Source organism: Poecile atricapillus, chromosome W (genome assembly GCF_030490865.1).
Source record: "Poecile atricapillus isolate bPoeAtr1 chromosome W, bPoeAtr1.hap1, whole genome shotgun sequence".
Lineage (NCBI taxonomy): Eukaryota > Metazoa > Chordata > Aves > Passeriformes > Paridae > Poecile > Poecile atricapillus.
The window spans coordinates 32,273,872-32,292,350 of NC_081288.1; the positions used below are offsets into that span (position 1 = coordinate 32,273,872).

The 18,479-nt window shown below is 37.1% G+C and overlaps 1 protein-coding gene across 6 annotated transcripts in view; it reads left to right on the top strand.

Moving 5' to 3' along the window:
- LOC131591417 (nuclear receptor subfamily 2 group C member 1-like) overlaps positions 1–18,479 on the top strand; it is a 45,747-nt gene that overhangs the window by 8,743 nt on the left and 18,525 nt on the right. For 3 of the 6 annotated variants that reach the window (XM_058862089.1, XM_058862092.1, XM_058862091.1), the window contains exons 2-6: positions 1,828–1,884; positions 4,883–4,958; positions 9,419–9,526; positions 13,654–13,884; positions 17,278–17,359. In XM_058862089.1, coding sequence (XP_058718072.1) covers positions 4,905–4,958; positions 9,419–9,526; positions 13,654–13,884; positions 17,278–17,359 — 475 coding nt within the window. In that variant the 5' untranslated portion in view covers positions 1,828–1,884; positions 4,883–4,904. The remainder of the gene's footprint in view (positions 1–1,827; positions 1,885–4,882; positions 4,959–9,418; positions 9,527–13,653; positions 13,885–17,277; positions 17,360–18,479) is intronic. The other 3 variants (XM_058862093.1, XM_058862094.1, XM_058862095.1) reach the window with 2 other exon arrangements.

Genomic DNA, 18,479 nt, shown 5'->3' on the forward strand with positions numbered 1-18,479 from the left:
TCTGATGTGGAAAAGGGAAACCAGTACAGCAGTCAGACAGTACTTGTTATAAGTGGCTGTAGGCTTGCTCTTTGAAACAGCAGCAGTTGAAAATAATTTTTGCAAGAGTATTCAAAGTGAGATATAAATGAGGTAAAAACTATTTAGGCAGTGTTTATAAACAACAGAATGCTTGTATGTTGGCAAGAGCCTTGTCTCTCCTTTCTCTCTTGTAGTCATCATATAACTAATATTACAGTTTTTTTAACTGTTGGATATCATAAAGCAGATCCTAGAAGATGAAATGTGAAATTAAAAATGTGATTAGCAGTCTTAAGCATCTGAATAAAGTTTGGTTTATTGTCATTTGTCTCATTCATTTTGAAAAGAGAAGAGAGTATTCTAAGGAAAAACCGGTCAATTAATAGACTCCATTTACTTCTTTCCTGTACTTGGAATAAACATTTCTCATATATGGGCTTGTGTGTCCTTTGAATGTGCATGGCATGGTTTTGACAAGCATGGAAAAGAACATTTCTGAAATCAAGAAGATTTATGTTAGATGAGAACACCTTGAAGATCACTTCTTGTTATTGAAGATCAAAATTCAGACTGATGATACTTACAATCATTAAGATTGTAAAGAGATTGAGTCCAGCTGTTAGCCCATCACCCCCGTGGTTGCCGCTAAGCTTGGTGCTACACCCATGCATTATGAACACTTCCAGGGATGGCAATTCCACCACTTCCCTGGGCAGTCTATGCCAACGCCTGACTACCCTTTCAGTGAAGAAGTTTTTTCTAGTATCTAATCTAAACCTCCCCTGCTACAACTCCTTTCAGGTGCTTGTAGAGAGCAATAATTTTCTGCTGTGCCTCCTTTTCTCCAGGCTGATCACCCACACCTTCCTCAGCTGCTCATCCACTGACTTACGCCCCTGACCTTTCCCCAGCTCCATTGTCCTTCTCTGGACTTCTCTGCCCCCAGCAGCTCAGTGCCTTTCTTGCAGTGAGGGGCCCAGAACTGGACGTGGCATTTGAGGTGTAGCCTCACCAGTGCTGAGTACAGAGGGACGATCCCTGCCCTGCTCCTGCTGGCCACACTGTTGCTGTTCCAGGCCAGGATGCCACTGGCTTTCTTGGCCACCTGGGCACACACTGGCTTGTGTTGACCAGCTGCTGTTGAGCTGCTGTTGACCAGCACCCCTAGGCCTCAGCCCATTGTTCCAGCCTGTGCAGATCCCTCTGCCAGAGCCTTCCTACCTTCCAGCAGGTCAGCACTCCTGCCCAACTTAGCATCATCTGCAAACTCTAGCGAGGGTGCCCTCCATCCCCTCATCCAGATCGTGGATAAAGATATTAGACAGGGCTGCTCCCAGTACTGAGCCCTGGGGAACACCACTGGTGCCCAGCCACCAACTGGATGTAGTCCCATTTGCCACCATTCTGGGCCTAGCCAGGTGGCTGGTTTTCTACCCAGGGAGCAGCACTCCTCTTCAAGCCATGAGCTGCCAATTTGTCCAGGAGAATGATGGGGGAGATGGTGTCAGAGGCTTTGCTAAACTCTGGGTAGACAACATCTGTGGCCTTTCCTTCATCCCCCAAGTAATTGTCTTTGCTGGGAAATGAAGGTTATAAGGTGTTCAGGGAAGATTTCTCAGTTCCAGGTGGCTTTGAATTTAGAATATATATATCATTTCATGTGAAACAATTCAGACACTGAGAATGTTGGCTGTAGTAGTTCAGGAGAAGAAGCTTTCAAAAACATGAAAAATGTGCTAAATTTTAAAATTTACATAATAGAATAAAAACTGCTGAAGTTTTTTTTTTCTCCTTAATTCCTTGCAGGAATGTCTAAAGAATGATAAAGCATACCTGATATGAAGTCTAACACAGATACTCTAGGTAAGAGACCTTTTTACTCTAATAAAAATATGAACCACAAAACCTTTTACAGCTGTCCCAAAGGTAGGTGAGAATTTGTAGATAGCTTTTCTTGACATGTCCTGCTCCTCTGTCCCCAGAGCAAGATGCATAGCTTGCCAGTTGGCTGCTCCTCAGAGAGGTAACCTTCTTTGCTCAAGTGGCTGTGAGCTTGTCTGGCTCCAGAGTGAGCTGCATCAGGCACCTGGCTGGGCCCAAAGCAGTGGGTACCGTTTCATGGTGCAGTTAAACTGAATTATCAACTTCCCAGCAATAATAATGGAATGGAGGTTTGTCTCCTCAAATCTTCTTTTCCTTCCTCTCTCGACTTACAACAACATGTTCTCCCTTTCTTTCATCTGCAACAGAATGAATCTGACTGCAAAAGAAATCAGTTGAGTGTGCTTACCTAGGTGATGTTTGCTGCATTTCTGCCAGCTGAGTTTTCTTTACTTTTAGTGAGTTGAATTTTCCTGTGTGGTCAAGACCACTGCAGCTTGTTCAGGGCAAGCAGGACCTCCTTCCTGGGGGTGAGCTGTAAATTCTGTTCAAACTGCTTTTGAAATTTCCTTGTCTCTGCAAGTAAAGAAGAAGTTTCTGACAGTTCACTTGCTTGAACTGACTTCTCAAGCATTATGTGTATGCCAGCACATGAGGAGATGAAATTAGAAACTAAATATGAAAAATGGGATAGGAACACCTGTTTCAGTTCTCCGTATCTGTAGTTGATCTGCAACATGAAATGCTGCCTAAAGTTTATACGTGAAATATCAAAGGTGAATTTTTTCACTGTTATACATGCTCTTCAGAGCAAAGTTGCATGGTTTATTGGAGGTGATTCAATTAAGATATTTTAGTACAGGGTACTGGTGTTACAAATACTAGTTTTGTTAGTGCCTTTCAGTTTAGGGATCACTGAGTTAAATAAAGTAACAACACACAAAAGAACCTACTTCTGAATGTTTACGCAAATTGAAAGTGCAAGTGTCAAAATCTAAAACACCCTGTGATTAATATGTAAGTTCTTGTCAATAATAGTGAGTACATTCCTTTTCCATTGTGTGCTTGCCTCACATGCTCAAACTCAGATGATTTGTGTAGCTTTGACAGCTGGTTATGCATCCATAAGTTGAATCTCCTTGTGCTTGTTCCAGACAGCATGAAGAGGTAGGAGAGGTTCAACCTTTTCTTCGGGTTCCTCTTCATCATAAGAGTTCAGTCTTGTTTGTGTACTTGATGTTCTGTGTTCATGCAAGTGTAGTTTAAAGGAGTCTCTTTTAGATAAGTTTCAAAAATTCACTGCTTGGGATTTATGCCTGAGAGCCATAAGGACTCCCTGCGACTGGTGCATCATAGTTGAATACATTTGTGTTCCTTCACTGCTTTACTCCAAGGTGAAACATGTCAGTTTAAATCACTTTCAGTTTCCAAGCTAATATTGTTTTACTAATACATCTTGACTGTGAGGGCAGTCACATCTGATTTAGGAGAACTGACTATCTGGTGCAAATTAATACCTCAAAGTGGGGTTTTTTTTGTTGACTTGTAATGAAGTAGCATGCATTTTTGGCACTCTCCATGTAAACAGTACAATATTTTGTTGCTAGTATTTTATTTAAAAGAAGAAAACACTGATAAGACACATTGCCTTGAAAATTCCAAGTGCTCCTTGAATAGTGATTGTGGTGTAGCTCATTGGATGCAGAAGTGGGCTAATAGAGTGCTCCTGCAAGGATGCTGACACCTAGATCTTCCTAGGAGATAATGCTTTTCAGCCTAAGCTGCAGTATCACATCTCTACATACATGCCTTTTATATTTTGTCCTAATTTAACTATTAATGCAGCATGCTAGTGAGTGATTAATAATGGTATGCAGTGCCCAAATATTTCTGTATTTCCCCTTTCACACATTAATTAGGCTTTAGTATACCACTGGGCGCACCTCCAAGGCTTGCAATTCTTGCTCTAGTCAAAAAAGATTTGTCTTTCCAATTTTAAGAGCAGAATTAGCTTGAGTTAAATTTGAGTTAAAAGTGTGTTAAATTTTTTATTTGCATGCCTCATTGGGGAGGTTTTGAGATTCACTGAGGAAGAGGTAATTCCTAGGAGTTCCAGAAAAGTCGAAGAATGAAATCCAGTATTAGTGTAATAAAGAGTACTGTTGTTGTTCATACAAGAAGTAGGTATTGCAGTGTTTTTAATTCACTTTTGTCAGTAAAATTGTTTATACAGTACTTTATAATTTGTGAATGTTCCTTTTAAGTACTGAATAACTAGTGAATATTTGTATATCAATAATATAATATATGCCTTGCCAAATAAACGAGGCATGCATCTGAATCCCTTATAGCGCATTAATGTAGCAGTGTCCGTTAAACTGCACAAAATTCTTATGAGGATTTGGGCTCAGGCTGTAGCTATAGTATTGATAATGAAACAACATATTTTTTTTAAAACACTTACTCTCTGTGTCCCAAGTACTGCCTCCTGTTAGTTACAAAATTGACCTTCAAGCACTCCTGTTAATACTAAAAAATATTATATGAATATATGAATTAATATAATCCATATAGTCATATATTATATGACTATATGAATTCAGAGGAAGTTAGATTTGCCCCTCTTGATTTGCATTAACAAAACTGACTGTATTCCAGTTTTTTAAGACATTAAATATGTACCTGCTGATATCATGGTCAGTAATAGGCTTCTGTTCTCACAGTGATTTTACTATAGTGTTGCTTGTTGGAAAAGCAGAAGAGGAAAAATAGGAAGTGTCTGTATGAGTTATTTGAATAAAACAATACAAAGTTTTAAAATAGTAAATTATTTATTTTCATAGTATAGTCAAACTTTAAATTCTGCAGGGATGTCATCTTCATAAAATTGTGAACACACTTACGTGAACTATATTTTCCCCAGGATATTCTTACTTTCGAAACTACAGATGTTAAGCATCTTCTTTCCTTTCTTTGACAGGAAATTCTGGTGATTAAAGATCATGGCAACCATAGAGGAACTGGCCCATCAAATTTTTGAACAGCAAATGGGAGAGGTACATAAATTTTGAGTCCTATTTAAGAGAAATTGAATAGTAAAATGCACAGACTGATATATAAAAACCAAAATCACAAGAGAAAATTTTTGGTACAGGCAAGGCTTCTGGACACTTCCCTCAGAAGACAGAAGAACCTACTGTGTCCATTTTGAAGTTACCTGCATAGCCTTTTTTGCCAAAATTTGCCCCACAGAAATAAAGAACAATCTAGCAGTGTTTCCAGTAAGTCACTAGCTTTTCAGCTTGCTGTCTTGAGCCTGGAGTGTTTTTCAGAGAGCCATCTCGTTGTGTAATTGCTTTACTCAACTTTAGTTAAAAAAATCAGGACACAGCTATTACTTTACAACTATGCTATTACTTCATTTGTCATTTTTATTTTCACTAGTAAAGTTTTGCCATGTTCTTCACTTTCATGTGAATATGTGCTTCCTATTTGTCAAAAGAAAGACTGAGCTCCTGTTTCTGCAGATTTCTAGTTTTGGTTCTCTGTGACCTGTGTGTAGAATCTGTGTACTGCAGCCAGAGAACTGCCAGAGATGCACAGTTTGAGAGTGTGGATGAGTATACATAGTTATCTAGATAGTGTCAGTATAGCATAGACTATTTAAAATTAGCACCACTTTAAATTAGATAGAGGCAGTAATTTATTTATCTTAGATAAATGTTATTTTTTTAGCTTGAAATATCCACTCCTGGATTCTTGTTTAGATATAGACTTCACAAGTAATTTTATTTCTTCTCAGCCTTGATTTCAGATGGAAAGGTTGTAGTGGGGAATGGGATGGTTAATTCTACTCTGAATAAATTCTCACAGCTTTTATTTTCATAGCATCTGAGTGTTGCTAAGACTATCTCAAAAGGACATAAATGGGTTTATGGGATGGTGTTTTCTTTTTATTACTTGTCTTCTTCATTGTGAGAACTTATGTTTAATGCAGTTTTGTTCTGGGCCTATAATTCTTTGTTGAGGTCTAAATAGGGCTGTATTTCCCATTTAAATTTGTTTATTTTTTACAGTACAAGGCTAGTCAAAGCTAGCTGAAGTGTATGTTCCACTCAGGATGGTGTGATGATGGTGTTTAGCCTCTGTGGGTGTTGTTTCTCAATTTCATGATGTGATTCCAGGAGATACTGAGGTGACTTAGTATGATGGGAGAGACAGGGTCCTTTTTCTGTTTCTTTCCTTAATAATTTCCCCACCAACAGCAAGCTAATAACAGGTGGAAGGTTTTCTGCTGGGTTAGCATAGAGTAGGGTCTGAGAAGGCTCCAATGACTACCAGAGCCAGCACAAAGATGGCTGGTAGCCAAAGGAAGGCAGGGGGGAAAGCGGAGTGAAAGTGCAGAGTGCAGTGCTGCAGAGAGCTGTAGCTGTTCCTGTTTGTGGTGAAATCACTGTTCTACAGTTTCCATGGCTATTGTTTTGTCAGCAGTGTAGATAAGGATTTGTCCTTTAGCAGGGTTTTACCATGTCTGAAATGGGCACACCATATTTGGCAGCAGTGCAGCTTAACCGTTTCCCAGTCCTCACTTAACCGCTTCATCTCATGCAATGCTAGTCTTGCTCAGGTAAGCTCTGTGTGTCATCATCTGGTGGACAAAACTAAGGAAAAAATTTAATTACAGCATAGTGGATGAAGGTCGTCTCTGTGTTGGTTGTGATCAATGTCCTTATTTCGTACAAGGTGCGGCCCAGCCAGGTGCATGGTTGGAAGGACTGAAAGGCATCCCTGAGGGCAGTGCAAGCTGGGACTCCTTAAGCCAAAATTATTGTCAGAGGTGCATGCCATGCATGAATGTGCTGCCTGAAAGGTGGAATCAGCAAGGAAAGCAGTCTCACAGGGGCCTCCATGCAATAACTTATATTCCTGCCTACCTACAGTCTGTAATTGCTTGGTGGCATTCCTAATCACTGTAAGCACTGAAAAATCATAGTTTAAGATCTAGAGAACTTCAGCAGTATTTTTGCTAGCATTTATAATTCTCTTGAATGTTGAAGTGGTTTTAATTAAATTTACAAAAAAAACTTACGAGAGAAGAAACTGAAAGGAAATGGTGTTTCAATATTGAGGAGAATGGAAATGCTTCTGTATCTCATTGAAATAATGGTCAGAAGTGTTTTGTACATAGATTTTTATTTTTTTATTATAATTGTTGTTCATGAAGCATTTTAAATCACAAAATTGTGACCACAGTTTTACAATGGTGTTCACAAACACGCTTTTGTTAATTTATGACTTCTTGCATGAAAGCAAAACACTGAAGTAAAATATAACCCTGTCTATATGGGGCATTGTGCAGTGATTGTCATTGCTCAGATTCTGCCATCAGTCATCTCTTGCTCAGTGCGAGATAATTCCTGTTTCTCCATCAAGACCATATTTCTTGATTCATGTAGGGAAGCTACCTGCCGAGAGCTTGCAGCATTCTTCTTTCTTTAATCTGTGTCTGGGTATACTAAGTATATGGTGGTTCATTTCCACAATCCTGCCAAGTTTACTGTAACAGGGGAAAGATACATAGTTGTTGAAACAATCTGTCACACACATAAAAAGCACAATTTATAACAAATTTTGCAGTTACTCTTACCAATATTAACTGCAGTAAAAAAAAACTTGAATTCTGCACAAATGTAGAAGTGTCAAGCTTATATTTTGTGGGGCTAAAAAGCAGTTTTACCTTACACAGAATGTGGATCATGACATTTTAAGGGAGCAAATGTAAATCAGTCTATAATATGTAGCTTATTTTGTAAGGCAAAGGTAAATGAACATAAAACGAACCGCTTCTGAATCACCACGTGTACCTGTTGATTTGAATGGCTGATGCAGAACTTCAGTGCTTCAAAGTACCTCTCTTGAAAGGAAAATGCTGCTGGGTACTGAGTAGTTTTTTGTCCTTTACTTAAGCAAAGAAGGGGATGAATTGTTTAAAAGTACTTAGAAAAATTGGGTATTTTTAGAAAGCAGTGTCCAGAAATGGCTTGGGCAGTAGTTTGACAGAAAGCATTTCTTTTGGTGGTGCTGGCAGCTTAAGCAATCACCCCAGCAGCTTAGCCTCACTTGTTTGCTCTGATACATCTGCTTCTGAGCATTGTGGAGACTGGATTGAAGGTTGATCTGTGCTAAGAATAGCCTTTGTTTGCTGGGCTGCTTTTCAGCTTGCACTGGCGTCCTGTTCCAGATCATGGAATGACTAATGAGCCAGTTTTATCTACGACACTGAGAGGAGAGGAGCAAGTAAATTATGACTCTGCAACCAAAAGTAACACCTTATTGGGTAAAGCTTCAAAATCAATGTAGGCTGATGGGAGCTTGTATTTCTGCTGCCAGGGGAAGTCTTACCCTCTACCCCATCCCCCTCTCATACTGACCTCCAGTTGCATGGTCTGGCCTGCTTTTGTCTGCTGGTACTAGCATTTAGATGATGTTATGGTTGCAAAATCAGGAAGCTGATCCAGGAGGAACGAAAAACCTTTGCAAACTATTATGAAAGAGTACCTTTACTGCAATAGACATATCTGTTCTCTATATTAATTGGGAGGGGCAGAGGGGCAGTCGGGTGTAGTGGAGTATAATGGTGTAAATACTGAGAATTATTGGTAATACAGATTTGCAGGATTTTGCAGGCAGTTTTGTGAATAGCAAAAAGATTTTGGAGTTACCTGGGAATTTAAGATGAAAATTTCAATTTGAAGGTGTCTGTAAACTCTGTGAAGACAACTTCTCTTTATACTGCAAAAAATCTGGCCTTTGTGATCCCTCTACAAATAGCAGCTATCCTTAATTTTTATTGACAGATAAACAGTAATACCTTACCTCACATGCTGTAGAGTGTGAAGAGTTTTTAAAATATTGATAATTGTTAAAAAACTTCCATGAATTGTGTCTGAGAGCATTCATGCAGAGATTTTAATACAAGATATACTGTTTGCAGACTTCACACAATTTATTAGTTTTCCCTATCTTTGTTAATAGTTCTCCAGCATAGAATTCTTTAACAGAAAAACAGAATTGAAACTGACAATTGCTGTATTTCCATACAAAAAAACCCTTCTGTCACTTGAGGTGAGCCATTAAAGTACATTTATTGCAAACACAGCACAGCTTTGATGATGGGTATTTTGTCTCATGAACATCAACAATAGTAAATGTTCAGTTCGATTGGCATACATGGACTTGTCAACAATTAATTGCTTTACTTAAAGTATTTGTAAATTTCACATTGGAAGGTATTTCCAAATGGGTTTAAATTAGAATTTTCCAATTGGAAAAATTAAGGTGTTGAATTAGATTCAAGCATTCACATTTTTTATAAAATAAGAGTGTCAGATTTTCTGTGGCCTTGTTCAGAGAAATTAGAAGTTGATGAAACCTTAAGGTTTAATCCATTAAGGTAGTGGATCTGTTAAAATAGTACATCTGTTGTCAGTCCATTACGTTTGTTTCTTCTTTCTAGGTTACACATTCCCAGGAAGGTGGTACACAAACACTAATGGATGGGACTCCACAACGAATACAGATTGTCCCTGCAGATTCAGGCCTCTCTTTATCACAGCGTATACAGGTATGCTTCATCTGATGCATTTTAAAAATAGAGATGAACTATTTGCTTCTGCCAGTTTTCACATGCAGTTCTTCTTTGTTTTCATCATGTTACTTGCTTTAATGTAAATATTTGGCCCCAGATGGCAGAGACCCTTTCTGTATAAACAGGAATAAAACATCATTCTAGTCTTTCCTGTCTTTTTTTCCCTTTTTTTTTTCCCCTTTTAAGAATTCTAACATTACAAAAACCCTAAATGACTGAACAGAAAAACACTTTTTAAAAGTGGGGCTATTCCTTGAAAGTTGAGTGTTTTGTTGATTTGGTAGTTCAACTAAGTTGAAGGATTTCTACAATTTGGAGCAGAAGCTGGGAGTGAAATGTATTTTTGAAGTCATGAAAAAGTGCAGGAAGCTTAATGTCTGAGAAGAATACTGGTTTTTGGCTGTCCTAACCCATGTTGCATGTCCTGGTATTGTAATCCATAGGCTGGCCAAGTAATAACCTCTAGCTGAAGTGAGGGTAGTGAAGTTTCTGACAATCTAGGTACTTAAATCAACATAGAAATGTGTATATGGAGAATAGGAAGATTTGCAGAATGGAATTTTAGATTTTATGCCTTAGAAGTCAGTGCAAGTCAGTTTTATTTTTAATTTTCATTGTAGAGGAAAATTATCAACTGCAGAATAAATGGAAAAAATATTCTCAGATGTATGTTGCTCTTAGAAAAGCACACATTTAAGTGAGACAGCTGCTAGTATAATCTTGGCTGCTTTTTCTTTTACCAGCTTCACTCTGAAACATTGTCCTCTGCTTTTTCCTGTTTTGGTGCATTGTGTTCAAGCTTTCAACCTTCCAAGGCTCTTCACAACCACCCCCCATACATGATGGGGTTTTTTTAGATTTATTACCTCCTACCTGTGCTCTAGTCATGGTATCTGTCTTACAAATCCAGTAGGTCTTCATTGTTTCAGCTACCTCAACTCCATTTCTACACTTCATGTACAGCTGTACTTTTAACTAATTAATTTGTGCTCATCAATTAACCACCATTCTATCTTCAGAAAGGACAATAAGTGCTTTGGTTATTGTTTCTTGATACATGTGGAACAACACTCACTCAAAACACTCACCCTTCCTGCAAGAGACATCTACAAACATCAGTAGTATCAAACTTAGTAGCAAAACTTTTCTCAGAGGAGAATTTATGTGAAGAGCAAAGTAGTTTGTAGGAATAAATGAATCTCAGTGAAATGTCCACCATAAATGTTACACTGAATAGTTTTGAGTATATATTTTCAATTAATATTTTTCCCTTTATTATTACTAAATGCACCTAATTATCTGAAACACTGAAATAGAAAATCCTCAGTAAAAGGTTCTTTAAAACATGTTTCATTAGTCACTCTTCTTAGGGAATACTAGCATTCCATCTGGGAGAAAAGTTGAATGTTATATTTGTTCAACAGGCATTTCTGCACAAAATTGGCTAAAAATTGGTTATAAACAGGTGTATTAGTTGTGTTTAGGATTTAGCATTTTCTTTTTTGTAAAATAGGAACACACTGAGTTTAATTTATTGAAATTATGCTCAAATGGAAATCAAAACTTGTTAACAGACAAGGCTTAAAAGGAATAAAGGAAAATAATATCTTCTGTTATCATCAGGATGCTTAAATGAAATACATGAGGGTAGGGTATTTTTTGTGCAGTCAGTCCTGAATTGATATGTTCCTATTTTATAATAGTGAGTTTCAGATTATTAAGGAAGATAATGTGTTGTCACTGATTCGTGGTGCATTTGTAGTCTGAAGATAAGTGGTTTTCCTTTTCCCTCTGATTATTTTTTTCTCTTACTTTGACATTTAGGTATTGTAAGTTGTACTATGGTGAACTGCTCCACTTTTCAGTGTCCCTATTGCAATGTAGGTGGAGGTTTTGCAGGTGCGTGGCCATAGGAGGTCAGCCACAGACAGAACCTGCTTAATTGTTTAAACTGCTCTCATGCCTCTGTCAGTTGGCAAATGCTTGTCAGCTGCAGAAATCACTTGAGCAGGTTGAATAGCTTTATAAGAATATTAATGTAACACTATACCTACTATATCATATAGTGAAAACTACCTGGGCATCCTCCTAGAATTGCAGGAACCCATTTGAAGATTGGGACTCTGTTAAATAGGTGAAGTGAATTTGGTGCAGTAGCCGTGGTTCTTCTGCCTACTCTCTCTGCCATATTTATCTACAAGTACATATATTTCTTTAATTACACAACTGGGCTACAATAGGAAAAAGATAACTTAGTATATATGTCCCAAAAATAATTTCAGCTGTAGTTCAAGTTTGTGTCTTTACTGTTTGGGACATGCTGGTTTTTGAATACTTTTTATAAACCTCACTAGATGGAGTATATACCTTTTTTGCAGTACACACAGTTGTGCTTTTAAGATTTGATAGGGAGACAGATTTTAGCTAAGAGTGTCTTTCAAAGAGCAGGTCTGGAAATTCAGAAAACAACACAGTGTTCTGTTTGGCGTTTGTATATTTATGCAGCCTGTTGAGCATAATGTACATTGGATTTCTCTTAATCCCAGTTAAATAGATGTTTGGAAAGAAGGGGAATAGAATATCAGCTACTTACCATGATAATTTTTAGTTTTTAGCATTTAGAATTTTATCATTTTACCTGCACTTTTCTCTTAGATATACTTTTATTCATATTTTGCTGAGAAAAAGATTTAAATTTGGTCCATTATAATGTTAAGAGCACAAGGCCACCAGAAGGAAGCACATTCATTTTGTGTATTGAAATTCATGATTTCTGAATATTTGAAAGTGGAAATATTGCATTATAACTGCTGAAATTGGATACTCATCACTGCTTATATTTTTAAAATGTAAGCTATACACAGGTACTGAGCATTTAGAGAAAGTAATAAGCATATAGTGAAGGTACAATAGCAAAGCTCATAAAAAGCTCCTGTGAAATTACACCTCGTTCAGTTTCTTTGTGCTATGGTTCTCCACCTAGGAAATATAATTCATATTGGCAACCCAATTACATGGAACTAGTTATGGTAAGTATTAGATAATGAAATAAATGTCATCTGTAATAAAAATAAAATTCATATCTGTAATATGAATGTTGGGGATGTGTCAGTAAACATAAATGTTTGGCTGTAGTTTAAAAAAAAATTATTAGGAGCTATTTTATTGATCCATAATTCAAAATAATTTGCAGGAAACAGTCTTTGTAGGATAATTCTCCTTAGTCTCCAGAATAAACTAGGCAGTTTTCCATATAGGCATTTTGATGGAGAAGAGAAGTGACGAAAAGTGAGATTTATAATGGAATATATATATAGAAATATATAGAATCTTGATTATTTTCTCTGAGGATTATAATCTTTTGACAAAGTTGGCAGAAAGTGGAGAATTATTTAATAAAATTCTGCTGTGTTTGTGCTTGAAAATAGGAATAAAATGGAAAAAAACCCTGTAGATCTGTTCTTGATTATAAAACAAAAATCAGTTTTTCCTTTAAAAAAAAAGAAAAGAAAAAAAGACAGTCAAAGAGATTCTGTTTCACTTTATTTAGAAATGTATATGTAAAATAGGTCCCCACAAAATGAAATCTAAAATGTATATACAGGTGCAACAGTATAATTGCTTTTCCTGCTGTTTGCTGTTTATTTTTTTCACTTGGACATCTACATTTGTGGTTTTAAGAGGTTTTTTGTAGAGTAACCAAACCTTGGAGGTGCTGCAAACACTTCATGTATAATGCAGTGAATTCAAGATTTAAGATTTCTTATAACCTGATGGGTCTTAGGGCTTAGCTACAGACATGCCTTGAGTTCTGATGTTAGAATTGTCAAGAATTTCAGTAGTGTTGTAAAAGCATGTGCCAGTTGTAAAAATTGAGTACGAACTCAGGTTTTGACTTCAAACACCCCTGATTGAAATGTGTTTCAAATACAGTGAAAATCCAAGTTTTCGCCCGAATGTAATTCGCTCTTGTGTGACAGAGGGGAAGATGATCCTGCTTCTCAAATGTGAAAGGCAAAGTTCCCATTTCCTTCAAGTGCCCGGATTGGGTCCAAAAAGTTAACTTAAATCACCATAACAATTTGAGATAAATGTATTATTAGATTGTCACAGATCAGCAGACGGGCCAGAAGATTCAGATTGTTACAGCACTTGATCAGAGCTCAGCAGGCAAGCAGTTCATCTTAACAAATCATGATGGCTCTACCCCAAGCAAGGTGATCCTTGCCAGACAAGATTCCACTCCAGGAAAAGTTATCCTAGCAACTCCAGATGCTGCAGGTGTCAACCAACTGTTTTTTGCATCCCCTGATATATCTGCACAACACATCCAGGTAGATAATCCACTTTGTTTCATATTTTTCATTCAAATGGGATAAGAAAAGATGTTTTATTTCAAAATAAGTCTGTCTGGGTTCTCCTTTTCTATTTTTTTTTCAAGTATAATTTTTCTTGCACTATGACTCATTGTGGATACTTAAAAATTATGAGAAAGCTTTTTTTAGTAAATTTCTTGATTTTGAAATGTCTATGTTGGCTCATGACATTAGGAAGAATACAGTTATTTTTATTGTCATTTCCAGATTCTGCCATGCCAACAGTCCTTTATTTCTGCTTGTTAATTCTCCATCTGTTTTCATGTATTGTTGAGAAATATTCACTTTTCTCCATTGTCCTTCTTGCTGTCCTTTGGCTCGTTTCCCTTTTTGTACACTGTTGCAACTGCTTTTCAGCTGTGTGAATTGTAGTCCACAGCAGTGCTCAGACTATTTAGTAGGGAAATATATTACTCCATGGGGGTGAGAAAATAACAGTAATGATTTTGGGTTTACTAATGTGATATTGTAAATAGCCAGGGTTGTAACTCCCTTAACTGGCCCCCAGTGCACCTTTCTCCCATGCATGTTATATGTGCAGCTTCCTTAGTTGCCACCCTGCAACTTCCAAGCTTTCTGTCCCACATCCTTAGCCTGGCCAGGATGGGAGGGCACTGATGTGAAGAATGTAAAAAACATGCAAGAAGAGTTGGGAGATGTGACCTCCTTCAGCATGAAGTAGGTTACTGCACTCCAGCTAAAGTACAGTTACTGCATATAATTCAGCCACACGCATTTATGCTTCTGTTAAAATACATCAGTGGTAGGCCAGACAACATTCAGATAGCTGCAGTCTATTTAGTCTAGTATCAAACACTTAAACATTATGACCATAAACAGCTGCTCAAGGAAAAATATTAAAAGACGGCCAAGTAAAGAATGATCTTTCTGAGCATATCCTTTTAGCTAATGATACAGAGCAGACTGCTGATTTGAAGGCTGCAATAAGACCATCATGTTTGATAGCTGCTATTAAACAACCTTTTATTTTTATTTATATAGACCATGTAAGCTTTAGTCTGTATAATATCCAATAGTATTGTATGGTGTACAAGGAATATGTTAGATGATTTCACCATCTGAGAGAAGTGTTTAATTAGGTGTCTCTTGCACTATAAGATACTATTAAGGATTTGTGTGGGGGTTTATAAATCACTCCAAAATCCTCTTTCAAGCAGTCTCTTTTCAGTTGCAGACCCTTTAACTGTTTAGTTTGTGCTCTTCTGTAAACCAGTTCACTGATTGACTACCCACACGTTATGTAAACTTGAAAGAATCTCTGCATTATATAATACTTCTGGTTTTGAAACTCACAGTTCTTTGAGAGTGGATGTCCTAGGTCCTTGCTCCAAAAATTTGATTACTGTGAATAGGGGACCAGTAGCAAAAGCCAGTTCTATTGAGAGGCATTGAAGCATGTTTAATGTTACCATACACTTTGTATTTTAGGTAAGCTGCAACAAAAATATAAACCGGTGGAATATGAGTGGTCCACATAAAAATTATTTTCAAAGACAACTTAAAGAGATGAGCAGTGTGCCACACTGGTTTAAAAGGAAAAATTCAGGAAAAGAGGAAATCTGTACAAAAAAATTGAAAACTGTAGTTATGATTGTATCATTTGGGCAAAATAGGTCAGTTTGAGAGGCAACAGAGTATTCTGTCACTCTAGTTAAATTGTTCTGTTGTCTGCTGATATGTATGGGTAGGGATTTCCTTTTTCCGTTTAAAAGTTCATGAAATACAGAGTACCATTAATTTGTTGTTCATCTGCATCCCTTTGGGATCTTTTGTATTTTCTCCCTCAAATGATCTTTCCATCTGCAATTTCACCGTTCTTTTCTTCTTCTTCTGTAGCCTTCATTTGAAATGCCCATTTGTTTTGTTCTGACAAAAATGTCTCTGTTAGTGCATCTTATCTTTACATTGACTCATTTGGCAAGACCCTTTCTCCCATCATCTATTTTAACTTCAGTGGCTCTTCTTCATATTAATAATCAATTTTTATTCTTCATGTTCAAGGTCAGTTAGTAAGTTCTCTGAGTCTGAGGTTTTAATCTCCTCATGGGCCAGTTCTGTAGTCCTTCCTTATGTGGAACTTCCCATGTCAGTGCAGCTTTAATTTATGGAAGGACTTAGAATTTATTTGTATATATTTTATATCATGAAAATACATAACATTAATACTGGAAATTTGGAAGGATCAAAAAGTTAATATTCTCTTAACTCATCATCTTGTTTTTCATAAAAAGTTGGTTTTTTTAAAAGAAAATGTAGGAGATGAATTTCAGAGACAGTATCGTTAAGAGTGTTAACTAGAAAGAAGTATGCTTGTTAAACTTTCCTACATATGTCATCTGTATTATGTTCCAAACTCTAAAAAGCACAATTTCTAAATTTTCTCTGTGGAAGGGAGAGCACTTTCTGTTTCAGTTACTTCTCTTTTTATCAGAGGTCCCATTCTGAATATGTGAAGCAAGGATGAGGAGTCTGGCTTCCCTTTATGGCACAGTAGAAGTTAAAAACTCTTCAAGCATCTAAACTATATTCTCTTTTTAATGAGAAGAATATTTTTTCTTTTCTATGTCAAGATGATGTTTGGTTGTTACTTGTGATTTGTGTGTTCCTTTTTTAAATGGAGTTTTTGCTGTGCTTTATTTATGCTCTGGTGGGATAGTTTTCAAAGATTAAGTGAAATGTTCTGTGCCTTCCCTGTAGTACTGGGATTCTAAAATTTTGTGCTTAACAAAGCTTTACAGGTACCAGAGATAAATGAAAGAGACAAGACAAGAATACTTTAATAATATCAAGCTGTTAATGAAAGCCAATCTATATACCAGTTGGAAGATAATGGTAGTGTCCAGAGTACATTTTCTTTTGTTCCATATTTATGTGTATTATAAAAAAAGGAGTTAATAAACTTTGTAGACCTAGTAGCCTTTACAAGGGATTTTTTTTTGTTGTTCCATCTGTTTAGTGCTTCTGTCTCTTTTTTACTGTGGGTGAGCCATTAGTATATAAATATAAAATTGAGCAAAAGGTAAGGGTATGCAGATGCTGAAAGTGTTTCAAGATGTCAGTCCATTTTGCAGAAGTAGTATTTAGAGAAATGAAATCTTGAATTCTTCTCAAAAGCATTACAAGTAAAACTCTTGTTCCCTCCTGAAAGGGAGCACAGTGGCATGGCAAGTATCAACTTTGTGTCTCTGAAGACCATTACATGTCATCAAGAAAACATGATACTTTGTAGATTTAGTCCCCTTAGACAAAAACCACAAGCACGAGATACATTTTACTATTTCTAGATGGTAAGAAAAAGTAAAATTAAATTCTTTTCCACTTTTTTTTCAGATTTTAACAGACAACTCCCCCAATGAACAGGGCCTAAATAAAGTGTTTGATCTGTGTGTTGTATGTGGAGACAAAGCATCAGGTATTTATTTTTTTTCTTCTTTTTTTTAAGGTGGTACGATTTTATAAAAGCGGTTTACAATTCTTCTGAAGATGTGTAACAGTTTGCATGCATATACATGTATAAATTTCTATACATACAGTGGAGAATTTCACTAAATGGTACTCTAGTATCCATAGATAAAATTTATTGTTGTTTTACATAGAATCATAAGATATCCTGAGTTGGAAGGGACCCACAAGGATCACTGAAGTCCAGTTTGTGGCCCTGCACAGGACACCCTACGAGTCACACCCTGTGCCTGAGAGTGTTGTCCAAATGATTCCTGAGCTCTGTCAGGCTGATGCTGTGACCACTGCCCTGTGGAGACTGTGCCAGTGCCCAGCCACCCTCTGGGTGAAGAACCTTTTTCCTAACATCTAACCTAAAATCTCCCTGACCGACTTCATGCCATTCCCTTGGGTCCTGGCAGCAGAGGGAGTAGATCAGTGCTCATCCATTTCCCCTTGTGAGGAACTTGCAGACCACTAGGAGGTCTCCTTTCAGCAGGGAGCAAACTTGCTAGAAAGTAAAATGTATAATTTTTTTTTTTTTTTTCCCCAAAAGCATGGCAAAGTTTAATATAAAAAATACAGTTGCTAGAGCAATTTCTTACAAACTTAAGGCAAAGATCTGACTGGTGTGTTCCAATTGTTAAAACTCTCCCGACTCCCCAGAGGAGGGCTGGAGTCTCCTGTGAGGGACTGGAGATCCAAGGAGGTTTTCCTCTTGTGCTGGCCTTGGAATATTGGGAAGGGTAATGACTTTGGGGAGAGTGCCAGGTTCCTCTGAGTAGCTGCAGGTTTTGGGGAGCCTCCCATGTGACAAACACTGTCATGAAAACTGCTTTGCAGACACTTGCAAGCTGGAATCAAAGAAGCTACATCAAAAGAGTAGGTGAAGAAGCAGACGTGGTACATTGCAGAATGAATATTCATAATCGAGCAGCCACTAAAATGTTTCAGACATTATTCTTTTAATATATACGATGCATCTGAAATTTCACATTTTAGTAGTGGTAAAAAGGTTGTGATAAAGGAATCTAGAAAACCTGTCAGAATTTCTAGAAACTTCAGGAAAGAATCTAAAAGTGTTGTTTTCT